At 36.3% G+C, this 19,463-nt stretch overlaps 1 protein-coding gene, 1 long non-coding RNA gene and 1 pseudogene across 3 annotated transcripts; 2 read left to right on the top strand and 1 right to left on the bottom strand.

The window, feature by feature from the left end:
- Positions 1-6,877: 6,877 nt before the first annotated feature.
- Positions 6,878-9,997, top strand: LOC132270882 (uncharacterized). Its single transcript, XR_009469595.1, has 3 exons — positions 6,878-6,961; positions 9,500-9,588; positions 9,963-9,997. It is a non-coding gene; the product is annotated as an uncharacterized LOC132270882 (long non-coding RNA).
- A 94-nt stretch (positions 9,998-10,091) lies between these two features.
- On the top strand, positions 10,092-12,920 carry LOC132270880 (cucumisin-like; annotated as a pseudogene).
- Positions 12,921-12,975: 55 nt separating this feature from the next.
- On the bottom strand, positions 12,976-15,028 carry LOC132270881 (UDP-glycosyltransferase 76B1-like). 2 transcript variants are annotated; one of them, XM_059772083.1, is made up of 2 exons: positions 14,488-15,028; positions 12,976-13,955 (listed from the first exon to the last, which is right to left on the bottom strand). In XM_059772083.1, exons 1-2 carry the CDS (start codon positions 15,005-15,007, stop codon positions 13,075-13,077), a joined length of 1,401 nt encoding a protein of 466 aa, XP_059628066.1. In that variant the 5' UTR covers positions 15,008-15,028; the 3' UTR covers positions 12,976-13,074. The 2 variants fall into 2 exon arrangements, with proteins under 2 accessions (XP_059628066.1, XP_059628067.1); XM_059772084.1 differs by having other exon boundaries at positions 14,557-15,028.
- Positions 15,029-19,463: the final 4,435 nt, after the last annotated feature.

Below are 19,463 nucleotides of genomic sequence, written 5' to 3'. Positions count from 1 at the left end.
AATTTGTGGCTAGATGCCTCACCTGTCAGCAGGTGAAGGCCGAGCATCAAAAACCAGCCAGTTTATTACAACCATTACCTGTAGCGTAATGGAAATGGAAGCATATTGTTATGGATTTTGTGACAGGTCTTCCAAGGTCACGAAGGGGCAATGAGTCCGTATGGGTCATCATTGACAGATTGACCAAGACGGCTCACTTTTTGCCTATTAAAGCAATAGATGATGCAGAGAAGCTTGGTGTTCTTTATGTGAAGAAGATTATAAGGTTGCATGGAGTTCCAGTAACCATTGTTTCAAATAGGGATGCCAAGTTCACTTCGAAGTTCTGGGAAGGACTTCAAGCAACGTTTGGCTCAGTGTTGCATCTGAATACGACATTCCATCCACAGACTAACGGTTAGTCGGAGCGTACTATCCAGATTTTGGAGGATATGCTTCGGGCATGTGTGCTTGACTTGGGTGGTAGTTGGGAGGATCACCTTCCACTTACTGAATTTGCTTATAACAACAGTTATCAGGCGAGCATTCAGATGGCTCCATTTGAGGCGTTGTATGGTAGACCTTGTAGGTCTCCTGTTTATTGGACTGAAGTAGGCGAGACAGCCGCCTTAGGACCTGACATTATACTCGAGACTACTGAGAAGATTAAGTTGATAAGACAGAGGTTACTTACAGCTCAGAGCCGATAGAAGAGTTATGCGGATAAGCGGAGACGGTCGTTATCCTTTGAAGTGGGAGACTATGTTTTTCTACGGGTTTCTCCATGGAAATGATTGATGAGATACGGAAAAAGTGGCAAGTTGTCCCTACGATTCATCGGACCGTTTGAGATTTTGGACCGTGTAGGAGAGGTTGCCTACAGACTTGCTTTGCCACCACAGTTGGATAGGGTCCACAATGTTTTCCATGTATCGATGTTACGGAAGTACGAGCCAGATCCATCTCACATTTTGAGTTGGGTTGATGTAGACTTTGATGAGGATGTTTCCTACGAGGAAGGACCAGTTCAGATTCTTGACACACAACAAAAGGTGTTGAGGAACAAGATGATACCAATGGTGAAAGTCCTTTGGAGACACCATGGAGTCAAGGAGGCTACTTGGGAGCTCGAACAAGAGGTTCGCTCCAAGTATCTAGAGTTGTTTTCTTTTCCAAGTATGCCTTGATTTCAGGGACGAAATCTTTTAAATTTGGGGAGAATGTAATGTCTGTAAATTAAAAAGGAAAAGATAAAGAGAAAAGAAAAGAATTTTTGGTGGGTCCCACCACTAAGCCTTAAGTGGCTAGAGACCATTTTTGGTCTCTCATTCTTTCTCTCTCCCCGTATCTATCTCTCTCTCTTAATTTTCTATTTCATTTTCTTTTCTTTTTCAACCCAATCTTTGAGGCAAGATTTCTTTTTCATTACTTGGCGGATTTAGGTGCCGTTTGAGGTAAAACGACGAGCACGACGAGCTCTACGTGTTAGTACCAGAAATTCCAGCTTTTGGTCTTCTTTGGGAGCTCGAATTTAAGAACCCATTTCTAGGGATTTTACTCATTTTGAGGTAGGGGCATCTTAATCCACTCCTTTCTTATTCTATTGTGAATTACACCTCCTTGTTGTGTCAAACATGTTTAATTGGGAGTTAATTGTATCTATGATTGTATGAATGATGTCTAGAGAATTTTCAAGAGCTTGATTGTGACTTGTTTCATGTGTAAAATATGTTTAGATGTTGTTTTATCATGCCCACTATGTGTTAACATGCTGAAAATGACTAATGAGAACATGTTTATTTAGATTGTGCCAAATTTTCCATTGTCATAATATCGAGATTATATGTACATCCATGCACATGTCATTGAGATGCATGAAATGGGAGAATTTGTCTTGAAATGAAAATGGGGAAAATTTTGGGAGAAGAGTTTTGTCAAATAGTTTTGATAAACCCGGTCGCTGCGGGTTTACCAACGGGCCGGAGATTAATATAGCCTAGAGAGGACTAGGGAGTCGCCCTATCGTGGTTGAGCTGTTCAGGCCCCTCGATGACGCTGTGGGGTTACCAAAGGTTTAGGGACGATAGCCAATCCTCCTCTCGTGTCGCGGCGGGGTTACCAAAGGGCGGGCTGTATTAACATTTGAAAGTAATGGTTTGGTGAATGAAAATGGGGAGTGGCATTAGCATGCATTACATTTCATTGCACTGCATGGTTTATAATTGGAATTGATGTGCATATTGTTTTAATTCCCTATATTGCATGATCCCTATTTCCCATTGGCCTATGCTTTGTTTGGATTCACAAGGACACAAGAATTGTGTCTTAAGTGTCACCTACTGAGCTTTATGCTCACTCTACTATTTATGTTATTTTTTTCAGGTCTTGGAAATGAACCGGTGGACAACAATCCACCTCAAGCTTGAAAGTTGTTAGAAGGTTGTTTGCTATTTTGTATTTTGACGGTTTTATGTATATTCATAGGTATGGGGATGTAACGAAGATAGTATTCATGGCCTTGTAACTTAAGAACGAACTTATCTTTTGTTTGATGTAAATGAAACTAATGGAATTATGGTATATGTTTCCATGCAATTGTATCATGTAACGTTATAAGACAAGGACTTTAAATTTTAACCATGTATTTTGGGACTGTAATTATGATAATTTAGATTAATTGGTGTGTGGATGTTCCACCATGAGAGGAACTATGTTGAGGTATAATGAACGGATGAATGGGATGCTGGATGATATTATGTGTTTTGTGTATTGGGACAGGTTGTTGAAGGCCCATTTTTAGGGAAGGTTATGCCGAATTTTTTTAAAATTTTGGCATCAGCTAAGGTCGTTACAGAATCCAGCTCACACATGTGCAAGTGCTGAGATCCGGCCGATGTCGTACAGCACCTACAACACCACAACAAAAGGATCTTGGTCCCATGGCCTTATAATGAGGCTTCAACTTTGGGAATTGGGTTGTTCCAAAGAGTTCTCATGAGAAGCAAGATATGAGCGCATGCCCATTAATAACGCTACCTTGCAATCAAAGTGTATCATCAATTATATGTGTAAAATGTTGAAGTTTGGTTAAGGATATGGATTCAAAACATAGTTCACCCATATCCCTCAAATGGAAATATTAACAGATAAGTGTAGGTTTAAGTCGACGCCTCCGCCAGGGGCAAAGCCAAGATTTTATTTTAGGGGTGGCATAGTATAAAAAAAAATGAAGAGGAAGAAGGAGAGTAAGAAGGAAAAGAAAGAAAAAAAAATAGGTAAATTATTAAGGAAAAAATAATTTTAGGGGGCATTATATAATATTTTACAAAATCTCCGGGGACAGTATGCGAATTTTTATAAATTTTATACATAAATATATCTAATGGCCAGGACCCACAATAACAAGGGGTATTATTGCCATTTAATAAAGTATAGTCTAGATATTGGAGTATTTCTCAACAAAATGTGATAGTTTATTAGATACAGTATACAAAATATAATTTAAAAGGGTTATTTGTAAATTTTGTAACAACTCGAACCAGAGGGTCGGAATCGCTAACCGGGTCCTTACCCGAATTGGAGGTCGTCTAAGCGCATTATGTTAATTCCAACGTCGATACATGATATACGTGCCATCCCAAGGCTATACAAAAAAATAAGATTACTAATATAAAGAATGTCAAAATAGTTCACTAACCTCATCTAAACTTGTGGAGGAGTGTCATCCACCACTTCTTTCTCGTGAACTGAAAAAAAAAAAATTTATATAATGGGTTGAGCACAGCCACTCAGTAGGAGGTATCTAAGACACACCTCTTAATGACACCGTAAATCCATACAAAGTATAGGATAAAAGAAGTACGGGATCATATCATTGGGGAAAAGAAAAACACAACAACGATAACAATATCATCAACAACTACAAAACAGGTTATCCAACCATATGTATACAATGCATGCCAGTATAATGCAATGATATACCAATGTCGCTCTTTATTTCCGAAACATTTCCGTCTTACTGTTCCAAATCGTTAATGCAATCTGACCCATAGCACCTCTATGGTGCCACAAGAGAAGGATTAGCTAGCTATCCCTGACCACATAGCATCTTCATGGCGCTGTTCTAGGCCTAGGTAGCTCAGCCATGCTAGGGTCTCTTCCTAATTCTCTAGATTACATTAACGCTACAGACCACTAGGCACCTCCTAGGCATCCGGGTTTTCACATACCACTTTTCAAAAATATTTTCCCAAATAATTTTTCATTTCATTTCAAAACAAATTTCCATTTTTCTTGCCCAATGCAATGCATGAATGCTTCATGTTTTCAATATCATGCCAATAATAAATTTTAGTTTTATTTATTTATTTATTATTATTATTATTATTATTTCACATTGCATTCGAATTCAACAACATAGCATAGCATGCTTGTAAAAAAAATCTTCTAAAAAGCACATTCTACTTTCACATATTATCGATATCATTTAAGCATGTTCACAATATAATTTTCCACACAACATCACATTCTCATAAATATAAATCATGGCATTTCAACAAAAGGCATATAGAGATAAATCAACCAAGGTCATATATCATCACCACAACTCGATTAAACATGCAATTTAACATATTCAACACTTAAAACACCTCTCATGCTTAATAGACATATAAAATTAAAATAGTTATAAAACGATTATACTAAATTAGCATGTTTTTAGTCAAAAAAAAAAAAAAAATTTCCCCAAAATCCAAGAATATGTTGTTTAGAAAACCCCTACCTCACAAATGAAGAGCAAAATAAGAGAAACCCCAAAATCCTGAAATCCAAAAGGTGGCCAATTGAAACTATGCTCTGATCAAAACGTCGGTCTTGATGCACTCGTCAACTTTGCCTCAAGTGGCAAAGCCCAATTCTAAATTTATAAGTGTGGATCTTAGCTTGAATTGGTGTAAAAAGAAAAAGAAAAAAAAGAAAATAAGAGAGAGGAGAGAAACTGCCGAAATGAGACAGTGAGAATGGGTCTGTGATGACTCTACGTCATTTGTAATGTTTTAACATGATTGTCCCACAACTTATATATATATATATATATATATATTTTTTTTTCTTTTTTCACCTTTATATATATATATAAATACTAAATATTATACAACCACCCATCCAAGCATGTATCTACATAAATATGCATCAAATAAATATGTATGAATATAATGGACCCGAAAAATAATCCACGTGCTCAACACTCCTGTAGCGGGTCCCACCTGGGACCTCTCAGTCCAAAAAACGAAAAAATACCGAAATGACAACCAATGCATTTTTAAGAGTCATAGATTCAAGGAAATGTTCCAATCAATACTCTGGCACACTCGACACACCCCACGGTGTCCGGCACGCAAAATGAGAAAAGACAAAAATACCCTAAAAAAAATTAAAAAATTCTAAAAAATGAAAAATGGCAAAAATCGAAAATATTACAAATTCGAACATAATTTAGATAAATAATTAATATAATAAAATATTATTTTTAATACAACTAATATATATATATATATATATATATATATATATATATATATATATATATTATTACCCATGGGTCACTATCCAATCCAATTAGAATCCCTTCTAAATAGTTTAAGATCCATCTAATTGGCCCAAAGACTATAAACCCAATCCATCCCCTTCTAAAAAAAATAAAATAAAAATAAAACAGTCCATTTAACTAAACAATTAAACACACGGATACATCACACATAAAATTAATTTAAAACAGTAAGTTAAAAGATTTTTGAAAAATTAGAAACGTAATTATGCAAATGTTGAATTTAATTTGTTTAGCTTTTTAAAATGTAAAACTAATTTGTGACACTTTAAAATTATAGGACATAGGAGTAAAATTTATTTTAAATATGAGAGACATTCATGTATTTATTTAAGGTATTTTTTTATATTAAAATAATAATAATAATAATAATTAAAAAAAAAAAAAAAAAATCAAGGATTAATTGCAGAATCGCCATTGGTGAAAGCCCTTTCCCTTCTTGGTAAAGGGGGTCTTGGGTTCCTTTCCAACCAAATATTGTACACAGTAGCTGCAAGGGTGAGTTTGCAATTGAAGCTCTATAATTGCCAACTCTCTATTCTTCCAATGCTGATCAGCAGCCCAGGCAAGAAGATCGGTCAAGAGGATGGGAGGATGTAAAAGGGCACAACATGTTTGAATGAATGACCAAATGGGGGAGACACATAGGAACATGAGAAGAAAAGATGGCATAGGTTACCCGATTGCCTATTTCTCATTGGTCGGTCTTCTATCCATAGTTGGCAGCTTCTTGTGGATGGCCTCCCACAAAATGAAGTTGTGTTCAAGAATGCTCGGATTGAACCAGGTGAGCAATAGCGTCTGATGCTGGTGAAGTGGTTTAAATGTTTGGCTGATGGGGTAACTCACCATTCGGAGAAGGAATCCATCTAAGCTTGTGGTTCCTGCTGGAGCATGGAGAGGGCAGCGATAGATGGTATGCCAAGTTGAGAAATGATTCGTAGCAATGCTGGTGGGAAAGCCCAAGCTGAGTCCACAATGAAAGAGCTGAGTGGTGATTTCTTGTGGGCAGAGAGGACCTAGTGAGGACCGTCAAACCAAAAATTGGATTGGATTGCATTTCCAATTTCTAACCTGACAAGAGGTCTAATGGCCAGCCTAAGTTGAAGTATCTTCCTCCAGGACCAAGAGCACTGCCCTGGGATGGCTACTTCCCAAATGCTTCTGCCCTTGAGAAGGTAAGCATTTGTCCATAACATTTCTTTAGCTGTGAGTATATTCCATAGCTCCTTCATGATGGCACATTTGTTCCAAAAATGTAGGTTTGGAAGCCCTATACCTCCAGATTTCTTTGGAAGGCAGATTGTTGTTGAGGAGACCTTGGCACTCTTCGACTTGAGCTTAGGACCTGACCATAAGAAGGCTCGGAAAACACTGGTGATTTCATTTAAGATACTCTTGGGTAAAATGAATTTAGTACTCCAATAGAATTGGGTGATGAATAGGACAGCCCTGATTAACTGTAAACTACTTGCAAAAGACAATGCTCCACTTGTCCAATGCCTAATTCTGCTTGAAATTTTATCAGTGAGTATTCTGCAGTCAATAGCATTTAACTTGGTAGAGATTAAAGGAACCTCTAAACACTTTACTGGTAGCAATCCTTTAACAAATCCAGCAAGTGAATGGATAGTAGCCTCAACAGAACTATTGAAACCAGAGAGGAAAATGAGGATTTTGCTATGGTTAATGTGCAGTCCTGACAGAGATGAAAACTTTTCAATACCCTTAAGTAGTATAGAGACTGGGGTAGGGCTACCATGACAAAAACAACATAATTTTTACTGGGGTTGGGCTACCATTACCCATAACTCACGTTTACTTTTTTTTTTATTTTTTAAAATGGAAGGTCGAGTTCAAGACCCCATAAGGGGAAAGTGAGTATGTAAATGTGTTTCTTGCCAAGAAAAACTCATGTATACTTTACTCTCTCTCTCGTACTAATGAGAGAGAAAAGAATGGAAATTGTGGGCTGAAAAAAAAAATGGGGAAAAAAAAAAAGAGTATGGAAACTGAAAGAGAGGAAAAGAAAAGAAAAGAAAAGAAAGAAAAACCAAAGCATTGGGTTATGAAGAAAACTAAAAGAACAAATACCAAGTGTCAGTCATCCTTTGTGATTTGGAGATCCCATTAAGAACGTTCAATGGGTAGAAATAATCTCTATTGCATGACTCGTGTACAACACTTTGTTATTAGGAGATTTCTCAAGGAGATTCTCTCATGTTCGTCCCTATGACACAGTATTGTTTGATATGATGTTAGAAAGGGCATTGCCCTGAATGAATCTGAGGCGGGCATACTCTCACAAGGTATATGTTACATAAACCCTTGGAGGATTCATCTTATTAAGTGAGAGCCTTGTGAGTTGCCGCCTACTTTGGAAATTGGGTTGTTACAATGTTTCAGAGAGTTCACATGAGAAGCAAGATATGAGCACATAGCGATCGAAATCTATCTTTAATAGTGTGAAATGTTGAAGTTTGGTTCAATGGATTGGTTTCAAGACATAGTTCACCAAACCTTTCAAATGGAGACTATTAATACTAATAAGTGTAGGTTCAAGTCCAGAAGGTACCTACGCCTGTTGCATGGTATAAAGTTGATTGATTATATATTTAGATTTTTATTAAATAGGCTGGACTGCTGGAGATAATTTAATAAAAATTATAAATAATTATTTATATTGATTTTTATTATGAGAATAGCGTCATTATTAACAAAAATGAGTTGCTCTCTAAACCTTGTAAAAGGAGGCCTCCACCACCTCTGAAATTCTAATCCTAGTGATAACTTTGTAAAACTCACGTACAGTGGGTAATACTCTCTTCTCTATTAGTACTAATTCTTTGTATGCATGTACAAGAAGAAAGAAGCCATCAGGAATGTGAGCAAGGTGTATCTATATGAATGCTTATGCACTTCTTTATTTACGTGTTTATGAGCAACAGGACAGCGACATGGTTATATCATCTTCCTTAGGACATGGTTGAAGGGGACCCCACCTACGAACATCTGGGTTGTATAGTGGAGCCAATACTCATATGTGGGGAGGAAATAGACTTTACAACAGTGCCTAACACGCCTCTCAACTTCAAAGCCCAGTTTTCTAACTTTTATCAAATATATATATATATAAATATGTGTTCTTCATTTTACTTATTGAAGTTATGCTATTTTTCTTTTCATTGTTCTATAAATTCTAAACTTTGTTAATTGTAACTTTTAAAATCATGTTTATATTAAAAGCCATCTATATATTCCTTCATTTTATAATTATATGTAGATGGATGTGTCCTTATTACTGTATTTTCATTTTCTTGATTTGTGTTCATGTTGTAAAATTTAATCTTTGAATGTTATTTAATATATTGAATGCTAAATTCTGTATGTATTGAGTGATATGCTATGTAATAAAAGATACACATTCCCCAATATAATCTTCTAGGTGCAATCTTATTTACTAGGTTTAAGATATGGTAAAAGTCAACCATTGGTACTTTGTTACCATTATGGCTGTGGGAGAATTTAGCTAAAAACATTGTTAATCCCGCTTTGGATGATCTTGCTTGTAGGATTGTATAACAAATTCAATTTGAGTAATCAATGTGTGGAATTGATACAAGTTGAACATGCTTACTTTTCATGTTATAAAAGCCCATTGGTTGTTTGTTGCATGGAAATATCAGTAATAGAGCTCAAGCTTTTGAGAAACCCCTCTAATGGCTAGTCAAATGACAACTCTTTCATGGCTTATCGTCGTCAGCCTTACCTGTACTCTGCTTATTAGCTGCATTGGAGCATCTGATGTAGATCAAAAGGCATTTTTATATATATATAAACACATTATGGTTAATATTGCTTTTAAAGTTTTTATAGCTGATAGAATTAGTTAGAACTGATCATTTTGTGGTGCAGGTATACATTGTGTACATGGGTGACCTTCCCAAGGGTAATGTCTCTGCATCATCGAATCATATGAGAATGCTGAAGGAAGTTGTTGGAAGGTCACTCCCTATACTTGTGTAGATGTGTCTATAGTATATACCATATGTTAACATGTCAAAATGTATTAGATAATATGATCTCAAGTGGTGCTCTGCAATGCAGTAATCACAAAATTGAACATGATCAATGCAATTTGTTGTTGCATTTGCATTGACTCGTACTAACACAAAAAGTTAAACATGAAGTAAAAATAGAACAAAGCTCGCCTTCTCACCAGTGAGTAGGAACCTCTTCCTCACCACTGATTTGGCATAATGACAGAATAACACGTGTCCATTTTTTAATTAAAAATAAAAGAGGGAGGAAGTTAAGATTTTTTTTTTTTTTTTCTTTGATATTAACTAATTTTTTTATAACTGGATGGATTCAACAGTAGGGCATCAGAGTCTTTACTCTATAGCTACAAGAGGAGCTTTAATGGATTTGTAGCAAAACTTACAAAGGAAGAGAAGACAAAATAGTAAGTGGGTGTTTTATAATTTCAACTAGTTACTTAATCTATCCCATGCATGATTTGTTTGTCCTCCACTTCCACTCTTAACTCTGCTTTTAACTTCCAAAAAATTCAGGCATGGCGGGAGTAGTGTCTGTGTTCCCTAATGAAAAGAAGAAACTCCACACAACAAGGTCATGGGACTTCATGGGCTTCCCTCATGGAGTTAAAAGAAGCGCTCATGAAAGCGACATCATTATTGGAATACTTGACAGTGGGATTTGGCCTGAATCTCATAGTTTCAATGACACAGGATATGGTCCACCTCGAAGAGAATGGAAGGGCTCTTGCCATTCCTCAACAAATTTCACTTGCAACAAGTACATACCAATTACATACCCATAAATTACATTAATAAATATAGTAATTGCTTGTGCTGCCACTAAAAATTTGAACACTTTTGCAGGAAAATAATAGGAGCTAAAACCTACAATACTGTAGGATCAATACCTCAGGGAGATTTTGATTCACCAAGAGATTTAAATGGTCATGGGACACACACTGCATCTCCAGCAGCGGGGAGCTTAGTCAGCCGCGCAAGCTTATTAGGCCTGGGCTTGGGTACAGCCCGGGGAGGGGTTCCTTCAGCTTGCATTGCTGTGTACAAGGTATGTTGGGCTTATGATACTTGTTCAACTGCGGATATCCTTGCAGCATTTGATGATGCAATTGCTGATGGAGTTGATATAATATCAATTTCGGTTGGGGGTTCCACTGCATGGGATTACTTTAATGATCCCATTGCCATTGGAGCTTTCCATTCTATGAAGAAGGGAGTCCTCACATCCAATTCTGCTGGTAATGATGGTCCTTATCCGGAAACCATCTCAAGTTTCTCACCATGGTCTCTCTCAGTGGCTGCTAGCACCATTGACAGAAAGTTTGTGACAATGGTGCTGTTGGGCAACAATAAGTCTTATCAGGTGAGCAAGCATGTCCTCTTCTCTTGCATATCTCTATATATTTTCACAATTCATCACCTTCCCGGCCATTATAGTTGTATCTGTTGGCCTCTACCTTATATTGGCCTCTACCGTTCAAATGAACTTTGTTATATAGTTCTGGACTCTTTTTACATATAGGGAGTCTCTATAAATACTTTCGAGCTCGAGAAACAGTACCCTCTAGTTTACGGCAGGGATATACCCAATACTGGTTTTGATGGATCCACATCCAGGTAAGGAAGAAAAAGGAAAATGTCAGATCAGAAAGTTAAAGATTTATTATATATCAATGATGATATTAATGAAAATCAAGCTTAATTATGTAGTTATGTGCTTTGATAATAGATAATTGAGTATGGAAAATGCATAAAAGAATGATCATGAAATGCAGGTACTGCATCTCAGACTCATTGAAGACGCGGGTGGAATTGGTACCATAATGAATGATGATGAAGGCAGTAAAGATTTTGGCTTTTCTTTTCCTTTGCCTGTATCCTACTTGGGCTCTAAAGATGGCCGTGGTGTTTACCATTGCATAAATTCAACTCGGTATATAGATTTCTGGACAATATTAATTTCTTTTGACACTTTATTTGATCACAACACAATTAACAATTTGGATAAAATTTACTCTACAGTAAGCCAACTGCAACTATAAAGAAAAGCATCGAAGCTGAAAACAAATTGGCTCCATATGTAGCTTCATTTTCATCAAGAGGGCCAAACCCAATTACAAGCGACATTCTCAAGGTATCTTATACACATACATACAGATATGTTGAAAATATTAAAGTTAATATGGTATCAGAGTAGGAAATATATTGTGTTCGAAGATAACTAAAATTAAAACACGCATTGGACTAAAAGAAGGCCACGCGTGAGGGCTTGAGAGTAGATGGTGGTTAACTATATATATATATATATACAAGTATGTTCTGGTTTTAAATTTGGCACACCTTGTTCATGTGCAGCCTGATTTAACTGCTCCAGGAGTGGACATCGTTACTGCATGGTTACAGGCTACCACTGTCATTGGAATAGAGGGAGACAAAAGAGTAGTTCCATACGATATAATTTCCGGCACATCCATGTCTTGCCCACATGCTACCGGAGCAGTTGCTTATGTGAAATCTTTTAATCCTGGATGGTCCCCTGCTACTATTAAGTCTGCTCTGATGACAACTGGTAATTAAATAACTTGTAATTTTCGTAAGGGATTTTAGTAAGCAACTCCAAACAAAAAGAAATAAAAAATTACTCAAGACCTTTGTTGTTATGTATTGGAATACATCCATTATTTGTAGCTAATATGCCCCTGCTTCTTTTGTTCTTTGCAACTCGTCCAATGAGCAATGTCACTAACCCTGATGCTGAGTTTGCATACGGACAGGTCATATTGATCCATTAAAAGCTGCAAAAACTGGTTTAGTCTATGATGCCAGAGAGATTGACTATGTGAATTTTTTATGTGGACAAGGTTATAGCAGCAAGTTATTGCGACTCGTCACTGGAGACAATAACAGTTGCTCTAAAGCCGACAATGGGACCGTTTGGGATCTAAATTATCCTTCCTTTGGTCTATCTTTCTAGTCTGAAAACCCCATCACCCGTATCTTCCACAGGACCGTCACAAATGTTGGTTCGCCAGTGAATGCTTACAAAGCAACTGTGGTAGCCCCTGCGGGACTTCAAATCCATGTCAAGCCGAGTGTCCTTAAATTCAAGAAACTAGGTGAGAAGCAATCCTTTGTGGTAACAGTCACAGCGAAACCACATAAGAATGTACTCTCTGGGTCATTGGTGTGGGATAATGGGGTGTCTAAAGTGAGGAGCCCCATTGTGGCACATTAAAATTTATATATGCTGGCAGAATAAATTTTTGTGTATGAATATGTTGTTTCCTTCAATATGCAATAAGACAGAAGCATGGTGTGTTTTGGATCACAATGAAGAAAATTGCCTCCTTTATTCATAGATAGCGAGCCAGTTGGCTTCCGAGTACAATGGTATAAAAGCACAATGGATTAATCAAACAAATGTGAATAAGATTAGAATGAAAATATGTAATTAACCAAGCTCTCTAGGGATTGGTATGAAGAGCCACCTTCCCTTAGACAAAGATCTGCCTTTTCCTTCAAACACATTATTCTCTCTCTCATCTCTTCCCCTTCACTCTCCACCATTAGTTTTCTGATTGCTCTTTCCACATCAACTCTTTCCAACCCATTCTCCAATTGCACCCCGACTCTCCAAACATCGCTTGCATATCTTGCACTCACCATTTGGTTATTGGAACGAGGGGAACAGATCATCGGAACTCCTTCACAAATGCTCTCCAACGTTGAATTCCATCCGCTGTGAGTCCAAAAGCCTCCTGTGGCCGGATGAGCCAGCACTTCTTGTTGGGGAGCCCATTTCACAATATGTCCCCTTCCACTCACAGCCTCCAGGAACCCATTTCGCAGTGGTTCAAGCCATTCTGAGCCAGGTATTAGTCCTGGTCGAACCACCCACAAAAACGGCTGCATGCTGTTGGCTAGTCCCCAAGCCATCTCCAAGAATTCAGTTTCATCAAATGTTGCAAGACTCCCAAAGCTCACATATATTACTGACTTGGGTGATTGTGTGTCTAACCAAGAAATGGAGCTTGGGTCTTGTGCTAATAAGCTACTTGAGGAGGCTGGAAAGTATTTATGAAATGGGCCTATAGGGAAGAGTGGGACGATAGAACGTCGGCGAAGTGTGGCCAGTGCTGGTTGTTCAAGTTCTTTGAAGGAGTTCCAAATGAATCCGGAAGAACCCTTGTTTGCTTTTACCATGCCATCTATTAGCATATATAAATCATCCTCTGGGTTTGCTATGTCCATCGTCGGAAAGTCTTTAATTTTTAGTGGAGGAAGCGCTTCAACTGGTTCTTCTGTTTGTGAATCTGAGAAGATCACTAGATGAATATGAATTATTCTGTGTAATCATATTGTCTCTTCAAAGTCAACCAAAAAAAAAAAAAACAAATTAAAATTTATCTTTTACCAATAGGACTTTTTTTTTTTTTTTACTCTTCGTATCAAAAGAAAGCTTCATCTTTAACAGACTTCCACTAATATGAGATTGAAGTCTTCTTCAGTTCCTATGTTGTGTGTATATTTTTTTGGGGGGAAGGAAAAAAATAAAATATTTGTCCTAAAAAAAAAAAAAAAAAAAGACAAGATCAGAACCAGTCACTGTGTTGGAATCAACCAGAAATTAAGAAAGAAACATCAATCAAAGTGCTAAATTGGGTAATTAACAAAATAAATAAATAAAATAATAGTACCGTTTAAGAAAATTCATGTATTAAAATTTATGAAAATTCAGTTTCCTTTATTGAAAATCCATTTTATAGATGAAAAGAATTCAAGCAGAATTCAATAATTGAGTGTTTGATACGAAACATAAGTAAAAAAACAGAGTTAGGAATGCACCTTGCTTTGGGAGGAAACCCGTCTCCCTCAGAAATGGATGGACAGCAAAAGCAAGAAAGGAAATATTACCGCTATGTAACACGAGCCTAGGGAGCTTAAGGCCATCAGCAACAGCTTGAGTGAAGTGCCAGATAGCATCTGTGATTAAGCAAGCAATGGGCTCCTCCGAAACACTAGACAACAACTGAGCCAAGCAATCGCGAAAGGGGGCGACGCAGTTGACGTTGAGGAGTGTTAACAAATCTCTGCCACGTTCTGTGGAAGGCGGGGTTTCCAGCAAGCCATCGGAAATGGGGCGGAAGGTGAAGTGTGGGTATTTGGAAGGATTGAGAGAGTTGTATTGGGTGTGAATTACAGTGATATTGAAACCTCTGGAGTGGAGGATGTTTGCTAGCTGAAGCATGGGGTTTATGTGGCCTTGCAAGGGCAGTGGGAAGACTACCAGTCTGCGACCCGTCATCTGCTGCATTCGGGTCTCTGTTGAGACCTCCATCAACCTCGGTTTTAAATAGAAGAACATGTCTGAGTCCTGCCATGAGGATTGAGGCAGTTTCACATAAAGCTACAATAATATTATCTATCTTGAATTATTGGAGTCACACATAAAGCTCCAATAATTGAGTCCGTGTCAGCGGACAAACAGACACGACAGTGTGTTTTTTAATGATTCATGTGGGGGGCCGTGTAGAATTATGTTTTTCAATGATTCAGGATGTGGGTGGGGTGTGGAATTATTCAGAGTCCTGGCCAAGCTTTCAGAGTAAGGGTTGGCATAATTTTTAGTTTTGTCCTTACAAAGATGAGAAAGAGAATTAGAATTAAAAGCAATCACTTCTATTTGACTTCTGTATTAGTGTTTGGAAATTATATTTTAGAAGAACTTTTAATGTTGAAAGAGTTTTTTTGCATGTTTGGCAAAACATTTTTTAAAATTTTTTACTATCTAAATAATTATTTTACCCTAAGATGGGGTGAATGCATATTTAAAAAAAACTATTTAGCAACATAAAGTAGTTATATTATTTTACATAACACTATTTCCTAAACACCCTAATAACCCCTTCAACATAATTTAATTATCAGAAATGCCTTATATAAGAAAAATAACTTGCTTTAAAAAAGTCAGATATTAATTTCATCTCATAACTAATACAACAAAATGAAATTTTAACAAAGTATTTACCTAAGTTCCATATCAATTTTATTCTGAATAGCTTTCATTTATCTCATTTTCAATTTCACTATCATTATCTAACACAATTAAAGAAATATATAAAGAAGAGTTGGTATAGAAAAAATAAATATAAGAATTGGGATATAAAAATAAAATACACATTTAATGAAAAATTAATTAAGTAGCATAATAAAAAAATTTGAGTTGCAGAACAACCAAGTGCATAATGATGTCATTATTTTATTTAGTGTATTTTACATATCAATTGTTTTTTATTCTTTTTATTTTTTTTTATTCCCAACTTCGTTTTTGTTTATGAACACGCTGAATCCATTTTTGTCTCCATATGGGAGGAAAAAAAAAAAAAAACACAATTCTTATTTGTCTACTTTAGCGTGGAAAAACCAACATGTGCTAAACCATAGCATATATACTAAAATTCAGATCCACCCAATATATCTTTAACCGAATATAAATATATATATATATATATATAAAGAAAGAAGAAGAAGAAGAAGATTGGGTTGAGATATAACGAGGTTAGATGATGATGGATCTCATGTAACCATGTTAAGAAGCTTCCCGAATTCTCAAGTCTCAACCAACACAATGGACTAATCTTAAGGATGAGAAAAAGGAGAGGAGGAACCTGTTGTTATGCGAACCAGACGAAAGAGACAATCTATGATGCGATTAGGTTTCTTTACATATATAAGGATACAGGTGGAATACTTTATTTTTTGTTCACAAATATGGAGGGCACGCTTGGTATTTTAAAAAAGTTTCATTAAATCCCTTAACAGCTTCCAATGTCTTGAAAAAAAGAGCGTTTCTCCAAAATGTTCTTCTAAGACTCAGAAGCTCTTTTAAAAATTTAGCCAAACACTTCTCAAAACAGCTTCCAATTCCAAAAGGCTAAAAGTAGCGTTTCAAAAGCCAATTCAAACGGGCCCTAAGAAGAATTTTTTCTTGGCTGAAATGACACTTTCAAACTTGAATCACCTTAATTAAATCATGATTGAAACCCGACCATTCTGTAGGGACAACACTAAGGACATGTCCACTAACAGGAATTAATTCTTAATTTCTACTATCAATTTCTAAAATAGAAATCAAAAGTCAAAATCATGTTTAGTAAAATATTTTTACTTTTCAATTTTAAAGAAGTACTTTATAATTTTATGAAGAGAAATTCTCACTTTCTCTATTTGTTTACTGTAGCAAGGAATTATTTCTTATTACTGTAGCCCTAATATTTGCTCTCTCTCTCTCTCTCTCCTGGTTTAACCATAAGTAAATTTGGCTGAAAGTGTATCAACGGGGGCGGCTAACAGTGACTCCAAGTGAGGCCGGACTGAATTTACCGGTGGACCGAACGGCGACGAGATTATGACGATGCGTGCAAGGAATCCGGCAATTGGGCATCAGAGAGGGATACCCAAATTTGCATCCACAAGCAATTCATAGTCAAAAGTTCTATTCCCAGTCAGTCCGTGGATTCCGACATTGGAAAGGGAGACCCAAATTCGAGTTTGTGGTTTCCATGGATTCCGGCAACTGCAACAATATATAAAGAGAGACTGACGAGGCTGAGGTCCACGATCCGACATCTAAAGAGAGAGATGGTTCACTGGGTTACTCATCTCTCACACACAATATACTAGAAACCCATGAATGGTCTCAGCAAGCATGAGGTCTCCAGAGCAAATTGAATATTGGAGGAGCTGAGGCCAGTTATTCAAGAGAAGAGTTTGGTCACTAGTACAAGTAAAATCATAATTTTACACCTTGTTTCTGGGTTGGTTGGTGCACACCGAAAATGGGTGGACTAATGGCTCGTCGGAGCAAACCAAGTTTAGTCCCGCGTTGAGAGACCCAGTTTCGTGAAGTTCCTGCTCATCCCTCCCAATGACATTGTGTTTTTTTTTGTTTGTTTTTCCTGATGCTCTATTTTATGCTAAAATCTGTTAATTGCATACAACACACACATACAGATACTCTGTACTCATCATAATTAATCCCAGATTAAAAAATATATATATATAGAAAGATAAAAAAATTTTAATAAGGGATAGATAACAGGAAAGTAAAATTAAAATCAAAATTATTAAACTTACTTTTTATTTTTATTTTTTAAATATTAAAAATAAATATCTCAAGATTTTACTTTTGAAGAAAGTAAAAGCGTTGGTGAACAGGCGCGGTGGAGTTGGAATAACTCATTCAAAGAAATTTATCGAATTAAGATGAATTTGTGTATAAATATTAGCAAGGGCGGAGCTAGGAATTCGTTTCAAGGGTGCTATATTAAAGAGGATAAATTATATTTTTTCAAGCAAATATTGCTGCAAGACAATAAGCGGAAAAATAGAACTGTAATAATGATGTAAAAATAACATTTAAAAATTTGAAAAACAATTATTTTAAAAAATGAGAAACATAAAATACTGATCTTAAGAGTCCTTTTTAGGGATGGCAACGGGGGCGGGTTTAGGCAGGTGTACCCAGCCCCGCCCTCGTAACTGTTTAAAAATTTCACCCCCGTCCCCACCCAAAACCGAAAAAACGGGGAACTTTTCACCCCATCCCCGTAATTGTTTAATATTTTTACCCCTACGGGTACCCGCTCCGCCCCGTTTAAGACCTTAATTTATTTATTATTGAAATAGATTTGCTTTTTTTTTTTTTTTCATCTTCAATTTTTCATCATTGCAACTTTCCTTTTAATCAAATTCATTTGTTATTTTAATATTGTTATATAGGGTACTTAATATATAGTGGTAAATATATATACTAATGAAACAAGGGTACTTAAGTAATTTGCCTATCTAAACGGGACGGGGCAGTGCAGGGCGACCTCCCCCCGCCCCCGCACCAAACCTGTGTGAATTTTTATTACATCAAACCATCCTCGCCCAAATAAGCAAAACGGTCCCCCAAAACCACCAAAAACTGGGCGGGTAACCGCAGGGGCGGGTCAAATTGTCATCCCTAATCCTTTTAGCAACAAATTTAATTACCAAACTTTGAAGAGAAAAAAAAAAAAAAAAAAAAAAAAAAAAGTTTGAATAAAGGAATGCAACTTTTTTTCTTTAAGAGAATATAAAAAAGAAGAAGAAGAAAAAGAAGAGGAGGAGTAAGAATGAAAAGAAAGGAAAAATTAAAGATATTTTTAAAAAGTAATTATTTTAGTGGGCATTATTGTAAAATTTTATAAATTATAGGCCTACTTGCAATAAAATTAATTGGCCCAAGGGTAAATAATTATTTCAGGGGGCATTTTTCACCTTTTTATAAATTATTGGCCTATGTGTAATAAAAATTAATGGTCGTTTTCTAGAAAAAAAAATTATTCTAGGGGGGCATTTTGAAAACTTTTATAAATCATAGGCCAATTTGTAATTAAAACTAATGAGCCAACATCGGGCAGGAGAATTTTGTGCACTTTATCCAATTTTATATTATGAATTATTAGAGCACCTCCAGCTTTGTTAAAACTCTCTTTTGTGTAAAATATATATACTGTCACGTATGATTCTCTAACCGTCTGTTAAAATACACTACCACATTACTAATGTGTTTACATAACCTTTTTACATCTTAACTGCCACACCACCAATGTGTTTACACAACCTTTTTACACAGTCACATTAGCATATTTCTTTATCCTCCATCTTTCTCATTCCATTAACAAATCAATACTATATTAAGTAGGTTTGTAAAAATTATGTGGAGTCCGCACATGATACTATTGGTAGATATATTTTTACACAAAATGTATAAATCAATACGTGGGGCTAAA

This window comes from Cornus florida, unplaced genomic scaffold (assembly GCF_030987335.1).
Source record: "Cornus florida cultivar Cherokee Brave unplaced genomic scaffold, ASM3098733v1 CherokeeBrave_3.0.0_Hap2_Chr08, whole genome shotgun sequence".
Classification (NCBI taxonomy): domain Eukaryota; kingdom Viridiplantae; phylum Streptophyta; class Magnoliopsida; order Cornales; family Cornaceae; genus Cornus; species Cornus florida.
This window is presented reverse-complemented; position numbering and strand designations above follow the sequence as displayed.

Coding starts and splice junctions, on each gene's coding strand:
- LOC132270881 (XM_059772083.1), bottom strand. CDS start 15,007: ATGTTCTTCTATTTAAAACCGAGGTTGATGGAGGTCTCAACAGAGACC. Junction 13,956..14,487: donor GGGTTTCCTCCCAAAGCAAG/GTGCATTCCTAA, acceptor TGATCTTCTCAG/ATTCACAAACAGAAGAACCA.